General features: G+C 35.0%; 1 protein-coding gene across 2 annotated transcripts in view; it reads left to right on the top strand.

Moving 5' to 3' along the window:
• The first annotated feature begins 354 nt into the window (after positions 1-354).
• Ccdc152 (coiled-coil domain containing 152) overlaps positions 355-17302 on the top strand; it is a 43333-nt gene continuing 26385 nt past the window's right edge. For both annotated transcript variants that reach the window (XM_077800050.1, XM_077800048.1), the window contains exons 1-3: positions 355-441; positions 2520-2625; positions 16311-16379. In XM_077800050.1, coding sequence (XP_077656176.1) covers positions 355-441; positions 2520-2625; positions 16311-16379 — 262 coding nt within the window. The remainder of the gene's footprint in view (positions 442-2519; positions 2626-16310; positions 16380-17302) is intronic.

The following is a 17302-nucleotide window of genomic DNA, read 5'->3' as shown; positions in this document are numbered from 1 at the left end:
AGTCATGCCTTTGATTTTAAGTTCAGACATACTGATGGCAAAGGAGATGAGTGTTAGTGTGATTATTTGGGTTTTTTTTTATAATAAGGACAAATAACATCTATTTATATTCTTATCATTGCACTAATTTTAGATTTTTTTAGACAAATTACACCTGGGGAGAAAATGATAATAAGTGGAGAAAACTTAATTCATATGACCTTATTGTTGATGCTGGGTATAACAAAATACTCAGAGTGGAAGGCAGCTCAAGTAAGTATTCTATAAATAAAGAAGCTTTAGTGTTTGAGTTATGACTACTATCATGATGCTTTAGATTTTTCTTAACACTCTCTGCTCTTCACTAGTTTAGGCATGGATCAAAGCAGTGAAGGATGTATGAAAAAGATTGGTAGTGTGAATCTTGACAAACTTATAAATGACTTCTCACAAATAGAAAAGGTATGTAAGTATAGCCAATGTCTATGGTGTATGAGGGAAAATGGAAGAGATTTTATCAATGGGAGAAATTTGAAAGAAAAAAATGTTCCAAAAAATGAGCAAGATACAGATAATGAAAATATATTTTGCCAAGCCCTTTCTCTCTAATTTTTAAGATTTGTATTTAAAATATATCTAGTCTTGATTCATTTATACTAATATATCAAAAACTTTCCAGGGCACGGGAATAAATAATTCGTGTACTTTTGCCAAAGTTAAAGGTAAAATACACATCTAAGTAAGTGTCCAAACTAATGTCCAAACTCGGAAATAGATTTAATGAGAATTAAATTTCAGTCTCCTACCATTATAAATACTTTCTTTTAGTTCTTTACCATTTGTCTCTGTTCTCTCTTGCTTCTCTTTTACCTAAAACCAAACCTACTTGAAGTCCTTCTCTCCAACTTTGGACAAATGGTAAGCCAAACAATGTATTGTATCCCCTCTTCTCTGACAGAGGGAGATATATGAAAACTGTTGAAAAAAAATGTAGGTGAATAAACTAAAGATTTGAGGAGTGAATTTGTAAAGCAAGAATGGGAGGGAAGACCTTCCCCTATTTTCTCTCCTTTTCTTATTTTTTAAGTCTATTTTTATTCACACAGATTGACATATTTAAAGAATTTTCATGGCCTTCGATTTTTGAGGCAATATGATCTTTTTTCAAACAATGAGCTTAAGTTTTCTTAACTGTATAATTAGCAAAAGAGAAAAGAGAAATAGAAAGCACTGTTGGAGAGAAGAGATTTAGTGAAAGTTTTTTTTGGGGGGGGTGGGGAGGTTGGAGATTAATTTAGAAGTATCTCATATTCTTAAATATTTTTGATAAGAAATAGTTGTTCATTTTTGATGTGATAGTGGTATTATGAACATATTTTGAAAGTCATGTCTCTTAGAGATACATATAGATAGTAATACAAATGAATTCATGTCAGTTGCTTTGAGATAAAATCAGAAGTGCTAATATTAAGGAAGTTGGTAAAGTGTAGATAACATATGACTTGTCATAAATTGATATTTGAAGCTATTTAAATAGTTTGTGGAGGCTTTTTATACTGTTCACAAAAATTGGAAGCAGTAGGTTTAAGAATATTTATCTACTATAATAGCAAAAAAAGTAGAAATAACAAATTTTCTCATAGGAGACTATGTAAATAAATTATAATATGTTCAAAAATACCTATGAACATATATGAGTTTACCACAGTGAATCTAATCATGATGTACATTCTCAAGAAATTAATTAAAAAAAAACTATGGCTAAATGGCAGAAAGATCAGTAGAGGAAAGAGAGCAGTGGTGTGGGGGAGGGGGAAAGGAGGTATTGAGGACTGCAAAACAAGATATAGTCCTCGATTTTATAATTATGTCAAAATGCTTTCTATTGTTATATATAATTAAAAAGTACAAAAAAATTAAAATATGAAATCCAGTGCAGCTGGTAAAAAGAATGAGGTAGATCTAAACATGGTAATATGGCACCATGTCCCAGATAATAGTGCTAAGTAGAATAGTCGAGGTGCAGAACAGAATACAGATGATCATTTTCTGTAGTTGTATATAGTCAAAAAATACTTTGGAAGCATATAAAAGGAACAGTTTTTGTTTGTTTGTTGATTTTGGATTTTTTTTTTTTTTTGAGACAAGATTTCACTGTGTTGCCCAGGTTGGCCACAAACTCCTATGCTCAAGAGATCTTCCTGCCTTAGCCTCCTACATAGTTGGGACTACAGGCTTGTATATACTGGCTAGCAATCATTAACTATGGAAATGAGGGTTGAAGAGTTGCAGAAAGGAGTTCAAGTTAGGCTATACTTTTATTTTTCATTTATAATTGTTAGTATGGTTTAATATATTATCGGGTTACTTTTTAAATTAAATATAAACTAGGAAGTTTGTTTCTTTAAAATTATGTTTCATCTTTAACTATTAGACTTTTAGGTAGTGATTTATATTCTCATTAGTTTTCATATCTTTAGTAAAAGAATAGAAACAGCTGCATTGACTTGATAATAATGTTTACTCTATTTCTTCTACAGAAAATGATAGAAACCAGTGGAAAGAACAAAATCCTGGATATTCAGTTGGAAAAGACTAACTCTTTATTAAAAGTAATACAAACAAAAGAAGTCTCAATGAAAGAAGGTAGGTTTTTGTTCCCTAAAGAAATACTAATGAGAGTGTAACAGTGTTTTAAATATTATACATATATTTGTAAAGTATTTTAAATTCATATTGAACTTTTCAGACTTTCATCAAATTTTATTCTTTGTATAGCTCTGAAAGAAGGATAGGACTCTTATTATTATCCTACTTTACCAGTATAGAAACATAAAATGAAGAAGAAGTTAAATAATCTGTGGCTAGGCATTTAAGAATGACAAATAGAAGTCTCAACACAGGAAGAATACAGTTGAATTCCTACTTCACAATTACATCTAAATAAACATATAATGGATCAATAGTTGTAGTATTGAAAATAAGCAGGACACATATATTTTCTTTGTATGTCAACTAGGAGGACCTGGAAGCAACAATACTGTAGTAGCAATGAGAGCAACTAGTGCTCAGATTTTAGTATTTAATATACCATTCTCTATAAAAAGAACTGGCTGATTCTAGAACTGGGGCAGAAAGTAAATAAATAAACCTGAAGCATTTTGTAATGTCAAAAATTTTAAAAGTTCTTGAAAAGAAAAAATAAATCCACAATGATGGTAGTGTGTTAAAAGGGACACAGAAACCAAATGAAAGAGCTCTCAGTGGCCAAAGCTGGGATAATTTGAACAACAAAATTAATAAATTAATGTTGAACTATACTCAAAGTATAAAAACTTTCACAAGTCTATACTGATATAAGTAAATGATTTAAATAAATAATTGAGGAAGAGCCAAATCTCCTTTTTAGCAGAAATCCATATAACTTACATAGATAATCAATCTGTTCTCAAACAGAACAGATCATGACTCTAAACACATTAAGTGTGGTCTGAGTAAAGTGATTTCCTTTATTATAGTGAAGAATATAGCATGAAAAGGATGGTAATATAGGGAAAGTAACTACACAGTGGAGAAAACTGACAACTACTACCTCAGCCACATGAACATGGTCAACATTAAAAGGGATGTCATGTTGATCTTTATACGATATAATATATGATATGATAAAAATGACACTTTACTTTTATGGTCTTCCTCCTCATAACCCATAATCTCTGTTCACTTTTGCAGCACCTATATTAAAATTGGAATGATACAGATAAGATTAGCATGACTTTTAAATCATAACCCCAGTTTAATCATGAGGTAAACATCACACAAATTCCCATTTGAAGAACATTACAGAATACCTGCCAGTACTTGGCAAAATTATTGAGGTCATAAGAAACAAGGAAATAGAACAGTCAAAATCAAAAGAAGACTAAGAAGATTTGACAAACAAATGTAATATGGTATAGTGAATGGGATCTGAGAACAGAAAAAGGACATGAATAAAAACTAAGGAAATCCAAATAAAGTATGGATTTTAGTTAATAGTGCATCTATATTGGTTCATTAATTGTAAGAAATTTACCATACCAATTAAGGTGTTAATAGAGATAATTAGATATAGAATATATGGCAATTCTCTTTAATATCTTTCCAATTTTTCTGTACACCTAAAACTGTCCTAAAAAATAGAGTTTATTAAAGTTCAAAAAGGTGAAATCATAAAAATAAATAGAAAATTTTTAAATTTTTATAATGGAGAGGCCTTTCTAAATGTGTGACAAAACAAGTAGAAATGATAAGACAAAATATTTGTTAGTTTTAATTTTTAATTAGTAGACATTTTCAGGCACAGTTTAGATTTACAGAAAAAGGTGAAAATGCAGAATTTCCATATGTCCTATCAACCCCTTCAATTTCCCAATATCAACATATTGGATTTGTGTGGTACATTTGTTGCGATTCATGGGGCAATATTGATACACAATTATTAACTAAAGTCCATAGTTTATATTATTGTTCAATCTATGTTATATATTCTGTGGGTTTTGACAAATGCATGACATGTATCCTCCATTACAGTATCACACAGAAAAGTTTCACTGCTCTACTTACTCGTCCCCCCGTTTAACCATCCCAAGATTCTATAATCACTGATCTTTTTACTATTTCCATAGTTTGACCTTTTCTGGAATGTCATACTATATAGCATTTTCAGATTCACTTATTTTACTTAGCAATATGCATTTAAGGTTTCTCTAAGGGGTAGTTTGTGTGGTGGTGTATTTGTGTGTATGTGTGTGTATCTTAATAACAAATTATTTTATTGTATTATTGTATGGAAGAATCACAATTTATTTGTCTACTCACTTATTAAAAGGCACCTTGGTTTAATCCAAATTTTGGATTTGAATTAAAACAGCCTTATACAGGTTTTTGTGTAGACATAGTTTTAGCTGATTTGGGTAAACACGAAGGAGTGCAATTGTTGGATCACATGGTAAGAGTGATCAAGAAGGTAATAATATTAACATAGAGGACTAGGTACTATAGAAAATGCTTTATATGTTTGTGTTAGTCAGCTTTTCATTACTATAACAAATACCTGAGATAAATTAACTTAAAAAGAAAAAGGTTTTGTTTTGGTTTGCAATTTTTTTTATTGGTTGTTCAAAACATTACAAAGCTCTTGACATATCATATTTCATACATTAGATTCAAGTGGGTTATGCACTCCCATTTTTACCCCATATACAGATTGCAGAATCACATCAGTTACAATCCACATTTTTACATAATGCCCTATTAGTAACTGTTGTATTCTGCTACCTTTCCTATCCCCTACTATCCCCCCTCCCCTCCCATCTTCTCTCTCTACCCCATCTACTGTAATTCATTTCTCTCCTTGTTTATTTTCCCATTCCCCTCACAACCTCTTATATGTAATTTTGTATAACAATGAGGGTCTCCCTCCATTTCCATGCAATTTCCCTTTTCTCTCCCTTTCCCTCCCACCTCATGTCTCTGTTTAAAGTTAATCTTTTCTTACTGCTCTTCCTCCCTGCTCTGTTCTTAGTTGCTCTTATTATATCAAAGAAGACATTTAGTATTTGTATTTTAGGGATTGGCTAGCTTCACTAAACATAATATGCTCTAGTGCCATCCATTTCCCAGCAAATTCCATGATTTTGTCATTTTTTAGTGCTGCGTAATACTCCATGGTGTATAAATGCCACATTTTTTTTATCCATTTATCTATTGAAGGGCATCTGGGTTGGTTCCACAGTCTAGCAATTGTGAATTGTGCTGCTATGAACATCGATGTGGAAGTATCCCTGTAGTACGCTCTTTTAAGGTCTTCAGGGAATAGTCTGAGAAGGGCAATAGATGGGTCAAATGGTGGTTCCATTCCCAGCTTTCCCAGGAATCTCAATACTGCTTTCCAAATTGGCCGCACCAGTTTGCAGTCCCACCAGCAATGTACAAGAGTACACTTTTCCCCACATCCTCGCCAGCACTTGTTGTTGTTTGACTTCATGATCGCTGCCAATCTTACTGGAGTGAGATGGTATCTTAGGGTGGTTTTGATTTGCATTTCTCTGACTGCTAGAGATGGTGAGCATTTTTTCATGTACTTGTTGATTGATTGTATGTCCTCCTCTGAGAAGTGTCTGTTCAGGTCCTTGGCCCATTTGTTGATTGGGTTATTTGTTGTCTTATTGTCTAATTTTTTGAGTTCTTTGTATACTCTGGATATTAGGACTCTATCTGAAGTGTGAGGAGTAAAAATTTGTTCCCATGATGTAGGCTCCCTGTTTACCTCTCTTATTGTTTTTCTTGCTGAGAAAAGACTTTTCAGTTTAAGTAAGTCCCATTTGTTGATTCTTGTTATTAACTCTTGTGCTATGGGTGTCCTATTAAGGAATTTGGAGCCTGACCTCACAATATATAGATTGGAGCCAACTTTTTCTTCTATCAGGTGCAGAGTCTCTGATTTGATATCTAGCTCCTTGATCCACTTTGAGTTAACTTTTGTGTATGGTGAGAGGAGGGGATTCAGTTTCATTTTGTTGCATATGGATTTCCAATTTTCCCAACACCATTTGTTGAAGATGCTATCCTTCCTCCATTGCATGCTTTTAGCTCCTTTATCAAATATAAGATAGTTGTAGCTTTGTGGATTAGTCTCTGTGTCCTCTATTCTGTACCATTGGTCCACCCGCCTGTTTTGGTACCAGTACCATGCTGTTTTTGTTACTATTGCTCTGTAGTATAGTTTGAAATCTGGTATCGCTATACCGCCTGATTCACACTTCCTGCTTAGAATTGCTTTTGCTATTCTGGGTCTTTTATTTTTCCATATGAATTTCATGATTGCTTTATCTATTTCTACAAGAAATGCCTTTTGGGATTTTGATTGGCATTGCATTAAAACTGTAGAGAACTTTTGGTAATATCGCCATTTTGATGATGTTAGTTCTGCCTATACATGAACAGGGTATATTTTTCCATCTTCTAAGATCTTCTTCTACTTCTCTTTTTAGGGTTCTGTAGTTTTCATTGTATAAATCTTTCACCTCTTTTGTTAGGTTGATTCCCAAGTATTTTATTTTATTTTTTTTTGAGGATATTGTGAATGGAGTGTTTTTCCTCATTTCCGTTTCAGAAGTTTTGTCCCTGATATACAGAAATGCCTTTGATTTATGTGTGTTGATTTTATATCCTGCCACTTTGCTGAATTCATTTATTAGTTCTAGTAGTTTTTTTGTAGACCCTTTTGGGTCTTCTAGGTATAGAATCATGTCATCTGCAAATAGTGATAATTTAAGTTCTTCTTTTCCTATTTTTATGCCTTTAATTTCTTTCGTCTGTCAATTGATATATGGTTTGTACTGCCAGGCATGTTTGATTATTTATCTTTTTTTTTTTAATTTAGTTTGTTTCTCCATGGTTAGCTTTCCTCCTGCCCTCTGTCATTACCGAGGCACTTCCCACTGATGGTTTTGGTTGTTGTTTTTCATTTCTTCCTCGTGTAGTGTTTTGCTCAAGATGCTTTGCAATGCTGGTTTTCTGGCTGCAAATTCTTTTAGCTTTTGTTTATCATGAAAGATTTTTATTTTGTTGTCGTACCTGAAGCTTAAGTTTGCTGGATACAGAATTCTTGGTTGGCATCCATTGTCTTTCAGTGTTTGAAATACGTTGTTCCAGGATCTTCTCGCTTTCAGCGTCTGTGATGAAAAATCCATTGTTAACCTTATTGGTTTACCCCTGAATGTAATTTGCCTCCTTTCTCTTGTAGCTTTTAATATTTTCTCTTTGTTCTGTATATTGGATATCTTCATAACAATGTGTCTTGGCGTTGGTCTACTGTGATTTTGTGTGTTCGGTGTCCTGTATGCATCTACAATTTGTATATCCATTTCCTTTTTTATTTCTGGAAAGTTTTCTGTAATTATTTCATTCAGCAGGTTACTCATTCCCTTGGTTTGAGTCTCTGTACCTTCCTCTATCCCGATGACTCGTAAGTTTGGTTTTTTTATGTTATCCCATATCTCTTGGATGTTTTTCTCATGATTTTTTACCAGCCTTTCTGAGTTGGCTAGACTCTTTTCAAGATGATATATTTTGTCTTCATTATCTGACGTTCTGGCTTCTACTTGCTACACTCTGTTAGTGATACTCTCAATTGAGTTTTTAATTTGGTTTATCGTTTCCTTCATTTCTAGAATTATTGTTTGATTTTTTTTATAATCTCTATCTCCTGATAAAGATGCTTAACTTCTTCTTTTATCTGTTTATGTAATTCATTTTCAATGTGTTCTTTCACTGTTTGGATTTGCTGTCTCGTATCCTCTTTAAGGTTCCATTCCATCTGTCTAAGGTATTCCTTGAGTTCTTTATATGACCATTTTTTCTGATGACTCTAGGTCCTCCTGAATATATAGGCTGTCCTGCATTGTTTGTACTCCTTTTCTTCCTTGATTTTTTATGCTGCTCATGTTACTTCTTGTTCTGTTTGACTGCTGAGTTACTGTTTACTCTTATAAATTTATTTGATGCTTGGGAGGAAAGGTATTAGAAGGGGAAGGGAAGCAGTCACTAAAGAGAATGAGAGTAGGCAGGTAGAATTCAAGAAAGGGGGAATAAGGAAATTGAAAAGAAATGAAAAGACAAAAGAAAAAATAGAAAATAAAAAAAGCAAAAAAAAATTTTTAAAAATAATAAAAAACTAAAAATTAAAATTAAAAAAATAATTTAAAAAATTCAAAAAATTATAAAAAACAACAAAAAAATGAAAATGAAAAAAGAACAAATTAAAAAAAACTAATAAATGCAGTCTTAGAGTTTGATTAACTTCTCTACCAGTAAGTGGAGCTGTGCCCACCGGGCCAATCTTCTCCTCTCAATACACGGGAACCAATCACTGTGCAGCAGCTCCTCCTCCCAGACTGGGCAAGTTTCCAATCCTGAGTGCCTAGGGCCTTCTCTTGTGTCTAGTCACTTCCCCACTTTTCCTCAAGCCAGGCCCCGCTCACCGGTGACGCTGACAATACTGGCTACACGCCAGGTCTACTGCTCCTGTGAGCCCTGTTTTCATGAACACCTAGGCACACTCTCCCTGTTTGCCTCCCTCAGACCCTAAGTTTGTAGAGCTTGGGGCTGAGAACCCCCAGCGAATTTGCTTGCCCTCTGGTAGCCACGCCCCTGGTAGCTGGTGCAAGAGACCTCAGTTGTCAGCACTGATGGGAGCGGTAGCCAGAGTTCCGAGCCGTGAGTCCCGCGCCACTTCTGATTCCCTGAGTCTGGCTATCGCGCTCACGGGAGAGCTGGGAGGGGCCCTTAAGGTTTCCCCGCTGTGTGGAGAGGGATGGCTAGGGGATTACACACTTGTCACGGCTGATTTCAATGAAGTTATCTCCTCCGCCAAGTGACACCAGTTCTCTGCCATGGTGGTATCCCATGCAAATGGTGACCGTTCGTTCCCTTTGCTGGGTGACCAATGCAACAGGTGGGTCCTGACTGTCTCTCCCAAGCCCCGTTTCAATCCTGTGGCCACTGCCTATGAAGGCTCGGTTGGCTTTTACCTCTGTAAGTTCAGAGGGGCCGACCAGTTATTTCAGTCGGATCGTTGGTGCTGAGTCAGGAGAAGCAGGCGAACCGGAGCCTGAATGCCCTCAGACAGGCTGCCGCCGTCGCTGCCGCCGCCGCCTCTGGGCCACGCTCACGGGCTCCGCACTCGTCTGCGACCGTAGTGGTGCCGAGGCCTCCGCCGCTCCTCTGCCCGGCGCCCGGCCCCCTCCTCCGGGGCACGAGTCCCCTCTCAGGGGGATGCAGAACGACCCCAGAGGAGGTTCTGCCCGAAGGTGCAGCGGCGAACAGGCGCTCGAGGCCACTGTCCAGCCGTCGGAGGACAGGGCTCGGCAAGCAGCATCAGTCTCCCTCTCGCCTGGCCTGAAGAGCAGGCATTTGAGCCGCTCTCCCGGGCAGCCATGTTCTCCTCCTGGTTTGCAATTTTGGAGGTTTCAGTTCATGATCAATTGATCCCATTACTTTGGGCCTGCTGTAGCACATCATACTGGCATGTGCACATTAATCTCAGGGCAAGATGTAAAGGTGAGGAAAAGAAAAAGAAAGTGAGAAAAAGCTGCCTCAAATCAAGAGCATGCCAATAATTGCCTAACTGCTTCCCAATAAGCCCTACATCTTGAAGTTTCCACCAGTAGCACCATGGACTGGGAACCAAGCCTCTAACACATGGGCCTTTGGGAAACGTTTCCAAATTACAGTAATTTTTTATTTTTATTTTTTATTCTAATTAGTTATACATGACAGTAGAATGCATTCTGACACATTATATACAAATGGAGTATAACTTTCCATTCTTCTGATTATAGATGATGTAGAATCACATCAGTTGTGTAATCATATATGTACACAGGATAATAATACTGGATTCATTCTACTACCCTTTCTACCTCCATACCTCCTCCCCTCCCTTTACTCCCCTCTGCCTAATCCAAAGTACTAATGTTTTTCTTTAGCTTCCCCACTTACTATGAATTACCATCTGTATATCATAGAACATTTGGCCTTTGGTTTTTTGGGATTGGCTTGTTTTGCTTAGCATGATATTCTCTATCCATTTACTGACAAATGCCGTAATTTCTTTCTTCTTTAAGGCTAGGTAATATTCCATTGTGTATGTATACCACATTTTTTTATCCATTCATCTGTTGAAGGGCATCTAAGTTGGTTCCATAGTTTAGCTATTGTGAATTGAGCTTCAATAAACATTGATGTGGCGGTGTCACTGTAGTGTGCTGATTTTAAGTCCTTTGGGTATAAAACAAGGAGTGAATTAACTGGGTGAAATTCTAGTTTCATTTAAAATTTTGTGAGGACTCTCCGTATTGCTTTCCAGAGTGGTTGCACCATTTTGCAGTCCCACTAGCAATATATGAATGTACCTTTTCCCCCCACATCTTTGCCAACACTTATATAGTTACTTGTATTCTATATATATATATATATATATATATATATTTTTTTTTTTATGTAGATGGACACAATACAATGCCTTTATTTTTTTTATGTGGTGCTGAGGATGGAACCCGGGTCCCACCTTTGCTAGGCGAGTGCTCTACCGCTGAGCCACAATCCCAGCCCCAGCTTGTATTCTTGAAAATCGCCATTCTGACTACAGTGCAATGAAATTGCTAGAGATGTTAAACAATTTTTTATACATTTGTTGATCAATTGTATTTCTTCTTCTGTGAAGTGTCTGTTCAGTTCTTTTGCCCATTTATTGATGGGGTTATTTGTTTTATTGTTAAGTTTTTTGAGTTCTTTATATATCCTGGAGGTTGAGGTTCTGTCTGAGGTGCAGATGGTAAAGATTTTCTCCCATTCTGTAGGCTCTATTTTCACATTATTGATTGTTTCCTTTGCTGAGAAGAAGCTTTTTATTGTTTATTGTTTATTTATTTATTTTAAATATTTATTTTTCAGTTTTCGGTGGACCTAACATCTTTATTTTATTTTTATGTGGTGCTGAGGATCGAACCCAGCACCCCGCGCATGCCAGGCGAGTGCGTTACCGCTTGAGCCACATCCCCAGCCCAGAGAAGAAGCTTTTTAGCTTGAATCCATTGTATGTGTTAATTCTTGATTTTACTTCTTGTGCTTTAGGAGTCTTTCTAAGGAAGTCAGTTCCTAAGCCGACATGGTGAAGATATGGGCCTATTTTTTTCTTCTAATAGGTGCAGGATCTCTCTTCTAGTGCCTAAGTCTTTGATCCACTTTGAGTTGAGTTTTGGGAAGGGTGAGAGATAGGGGTTTAATTCATTTTGTTACATATGGATTTCCAGTTCTTTTCTCCAGTGAATGTTTTTGGTGCCTTTGTCTAGGATGAGATAACTCTATTTATATGGGTTTGTCTCTGTATCTTCTATTCTGTACTAATGGTCTTCATGTCTGTTTTGGTGCCAATACCATTGCTTTTTTTTTTTTTTACTATGGCTTTTGAGTATTAATATCTATATTGTGATGCCTCCTGCTTCACTTTTTTCACTAAGGATTTCTTTGGCTACTCTGGGTCTCTTATTTTTCCAAATGAATTTCATGATTGCTTTTTTAAATTTTTATGAAGAATGTCATTGGGATTTTAATAGGAATTGCATTAAATCTGTATAATGATTTTGCTAGCATGGTCATTTTGACAACATTAATTCTGCCTGTGCTCTTGGGGAGGCAGAATTGACCATAATCTTTCCATATTCTAAGCTTTTTCAATTTTTTTCTTTTAGTGTTCTGTACTTTTCATTGACAAAGTCTTTTACTTCTTTTGCTAGGTTGATTCCCAAGTATTTTTCTTTTTTTGAGGCTATTATGGATGGGGTAGTTTTCCTCATTTCTCTTTCAGTGGATTCATTACTAATGTACAGGAACATGTTTGATTTATGGGTGTTGATTTTAAATCCTGCTACTTTGCTGAATTCATTTATGAGTTTTAGAAGTTTTCTAGTGGAATCATTTGGATCTTCTAAATATATAAGATGTTGTCTGCAAATAGTGATAGTTTGAGTTTGTCTTTTCCTGTTTGTATCCCCTTAATTTCTTTCATTTGTCTAATTATTCTGGTTGAGTTTCCAGGACTATGTTGAATAGAAGTGGTGATAGAGGGCATCCCTGTCTTGTTCCAGTTTTTAGAGGGAATGCTTTCAATTTTTCTGCATTTAAAATGATGTTGGCCTTGGGTTTAGCGTAGATAACTTTTACAGTGTTGAGGTATGTTCCTACTATCCATAGTTTTTCTAGTGTTTTGAACATGAAGGGGTGCTATATTTTGTCAAATGCTTTTTTAAATTTTAATTTGTTATATATGACAGCAGAATGCATTACAACTCATATTACATATATAGAACACAATTTTTCATCTCTCTGGTTGTACACAAAGTATATTCACACCATTCGTGTCTTCATACATGTACTTAGGGTAATGATGTCCATCTCATTCCACCGTCTTTCCTAGCCCCATGCCCCCTCCCTTCCCCTCCCTACCCTTTGCCCTATCTAGAGTTCATCTAATCTTCCCATGCCCCACCACCCCATTATGAATCAGAATCCTTAAATCAGAGAAAACATTCAGCATTGGTTTTTGGGGATTGGCTAACTTCACGTAGCATTATATTCTCTAACTTAATCCATTTACTTGCAAATGCCATGATTTTATTCTTTTATTGCTGAGTAATATTCCATTGTGTATATATACCACATTTTCTTTATTCATTCATCTACTGAAGGACATCTAAGTTGGTTCCACAGTTTAGGTATTGTGAATTGTGCTGCCATAAACATTGATGTGGCTGTGTCCCTATAATATGCTGTTTTTAAGTCCTTTGGGTGTAGATTGAGGAGAAGGATAGCTGGGTCAAATGGTGGTTCCATCCCCAGTTTGGCAAGGATTCTTCATACTTCTTTCCAGATTTGCTGCACCAATTTGCAGTCGCACCAGCAGTGTATGAGTGTATCTTTTCCCCCACGTCCTTGACAACACTTATTATTGCTTGTATTCTTAATAGCTGCCATTGTGACTGGAGTGGAATGAAATTTTAGGGTAGTTTTGATTTGCATTTCTCTGATTGCTAGAGATGTTGAACATTTTTTCATATATTTGTTGATTGATTATATATCTTCTGAGAAATGTTTGTTCAGTTCCTTGGCCCATTTATTGATTGGGTTATTTGTTTTCAAATCCTTTTTTTTTTGCATCAAGTAAGATGATCATATAATTCTTGTCTTTAAGTCATTGATGTGATGAATTACTCTTAGCAAATACGAAAAAAAAAATAGAGATATCACCCTGAATTCTATCAGATCATAATGGAATGAAAGTAGAAATCAATGATAAAATAAAAAGTAGAAGCTACTTCAATACCTGGAGACTAAATAATATGCTATTGAATGACAAATGGATAGCAGAAGTATTGAAGGATGAAATAAAAAATTACTTAGAGGTAAATGAGAACTCTGATACAACATATAAAACTCTGAGACACTATGAAGGCAGTGATAAGAGGAAAGTTCATTGCTTTGAGTTCATTTATTAAAATAATAGAAAGTCAATGAATAAATGATCTAATATTACATCTCACAACCCTAGAAAAAAGAAGAACAAATCAACACCCAAAGCAGAAGACAGGAAATAATTAAAATCAGAACTGAAATCAATGAAATTGAAATATACTAATGTTTTACTTGCACATAATAGTTCCACCCAAATTGCTAATTAATGATAGAGCCTAAATTTGAGCACAAAATGATTATTAAATTATTAATGAAATTATTATTAAATTATATAAGAAATAACAATATTCTGAATTTTTTCCCAAAATTTAATAGTACACTAATTTTTAAATTACAAAATAAAGACTAACACAAAAGACAATGTGGGTTAAGGTTTGCAAAGAAAATTAAAAGCCATTTGTTGTGGTTCAGATATGAGGTGTCCCCCATAAGATCATTGTGAGATAATACTAGACAACTCAGAGGTGAAATGATTAGGATTTTAGAGCCTTAACCTAATCAATACATTAATCCACTTGAATGGATTAACTAGGTGATAACTATAAGCAGGTAGGGTGTAATTGGAGGAGGTGGGTCACTGGGGACATGCCTTTGGGGTATATCTTTTGTCCTTGTTGAGTCTAACTTAGTCTCTCTCTGCTTCCTGCTGCTATATTCCAAGCTGCTTTCCTAGGTAGTGCTTTTCTACTATGATGTTCTGCCATATCTCAGGTCCAGAGCAATGGAGTTAACCTTCTGTAGGCTGAAACTCTATGCCCCAGATAAACTTTTCCTCCTCTAATTGTTCTTGTCAGGTCTTTTTGTCACAGTGGCAAAAAAAAAAAAAAAAAAAAAAAACCTCACCAAAACCCATTATTCCAAGTTACTGAGTGTTATTTTACCTTATGAATAATTCCTCTTCGAGCCAGTTTACATTGTAGAAAAATATGTGGTGAGAGAGCCATCTTGTGTTCAAATTTTGAAAGCACATTTTATTTTAAGAAAATCCAGTGTACTTTCAGTTACAGGGCTTGGTTTTCAATTTACTGCTTACGGAAGTAAATTTAGCTACCATGTTTTATGAATTGCTGAATTCATTATAGTAAAAGACACAAGGACTAGTAATGGCAAAAAGTATCACTTATTTTGTAATTATAGTAGCTAGCATAGTAACATGTGAAGTAGGTTCTCAGCTAATGTCTATCAAATGTAATTTAATCATCATTCTATTACAGGAAAATAGCAAAGTAGAGAAAAATGGAGGATGGTGACAATTTTGTCTCAATGGGTGATAAAGTATAACAGGGAAGGCCGTATGCAGTGAAAAGCTACAAGAGTAGAACCTAATACCTGAATAAAGCTTTTAACTTTGCAAAATACTTTCATTTCTGACAGCACAGTTAAAGAAATTACATGGATCCTGAATGTAGAAACTCTAATTGGAAAGTGAAAAATTTGTATTTTCCCTTCTTATATTTAGACAATAAAAATGGATACTATTTTCTGGCCAGAGCATTTTCACTTATCCCTGTCCTGTTACAGCTTACTGATCTATCCATCTATCACCTAAAAAATACTTGTGGATTGCATACATGGGCCACAACTATTCTAAATTCCACAGGGAAATGGTAAGAAAAACAAAAAATAGTCCCTGTTATCATGGAGCTTATAACTAAGTGGAATGCTAAAGTCACAGAAATTTCTACCACTGTTCCTCCACATCAAAGGTGTAGCTGTGGAAACCAAGAGTATGATCAAGGTTTGGATACACACGTCAGAGCTCTAACTTTTGCAATGAAGGGTCTGTCTTCCATTATGTCAGAAGCCATTGGCATCAAAGTTTCCAATGCCTTGTTAACACTATCATTGAGTCTTTAATCCTTTTATGTTGCTGTGTCTTGCTCTGAGACAGGTTGGAAGACAGTGAGTAAGAAAAGCCACATCTTGTACCTTTTCACTAGCCCTTTACCTGTGAACAATATAATTTGGCTCTCTTTTGGGGAGGATATGTACTTACTTTCAGCATAGATATTGCTAATGCTTATAAGAGAAACTCTAATATATTATGCCTCAGAAAACACATTACTGAATCTTGGAATTCACTTAACTCAAAGGGATATTAGAAAGTATTATATATAATTTACTTTGAGAGGCCTGATTGTTTTATTAAGATTTCTAATTTTCAATTAAATGTTATTTTATTTTAATTATTTCAATAAAGAGAATAATTCCAAAATGAAAGCAAAGGATTTTCAGATTTACCTTTTATGTTTTAGAATGTGCTACTCTTCATAATATGATAAAAGGGCTACAACAGACCCTTGAATATCAACACAATTTGAAAGGTAAGTTAGGGGAGGAAATCTTATGACATGATTTATTTGAGCCCCTTTAAAATTAGAGTTTTTTTACATTGTTGACAAGTGCCTTTTGTTGTTATTCAATTCATTAACTAAAAGCAAGACTTTTACTACTTAAAAATACTTTCCTAAATGATTATGAAATAAGAAATGCTATACTGGAGCTGGGGTTGTGGCTCAGCAATAGAGCACTGACCTAGCACGTGCAAGGCGCTGGGTTCAATCCTCAGCACCACATAAAAAAATAAATGAATAAAGTAAAGTTGTTGTGTCCAACTACAACTAGGGAAAATAGTTTTTTAAAAAGGAAAAGAAATGCTATGCTAAACAGAATAATTCAGTCATATTCTGACAAAGACATCCAGAAATGTTTTCTAATTGATCACATGAGTTCTTTTATTATTTTCAAATGTTTGTAAGTACACAGTTGTCCCTCCATATCCATTGATGAATGATTTCAGGATCCTTGTAGATACCAAAAGTATGTGAATGTTCTGGTCCTTTATATAGAAATAGCATAGTATTGCATACAACCTATTTTTATCCCCAGTACTTTAAATCATCTCTAGATTGTAATACCTAACACATTGTAAAGTGTTATATAGTTATACTGCATTATTTCAGGAATAATGATAAGAAATATCTATGCATATTCAGTACAGACACAATTTTGGTTTTTAACACTTTTGGTCCATATTTGGTTGAATCTAGGTGGAACCTATAGATACAGAAGGCCAATTATTTCCTCTCAGTGCCACTCTTGTTTTTTAATAACCAATTTTGAAGGGTGAATATTTATTAGTTTAACCATGAATGGTCTATTCAAATTACTGTGATAGCTTGCCATTTGATATTTTGTCATAAGACTAAGACTATATTAGTGCAGGTGAAACCAACACAGTTTATTC

Source organism: Urocitellus parryii, chromosome 1, assembly GCF_045843805.1.
Source record: "Urocitellus parryii isolate mUroPar1 chromosome 1, mUroPar1.hap1, whole genome shotgun sequence".
In the NCBI taxonomy this organism is placed as follows: Eukaryota; Metazoa; Chordata; class Mammalia; order Rodentia; family Sciuridae; genus Urocitellus; species Urocitellus parryii.
This window is presented reverse-complemented; position numbering and strand designations above follow the sequence as displayed.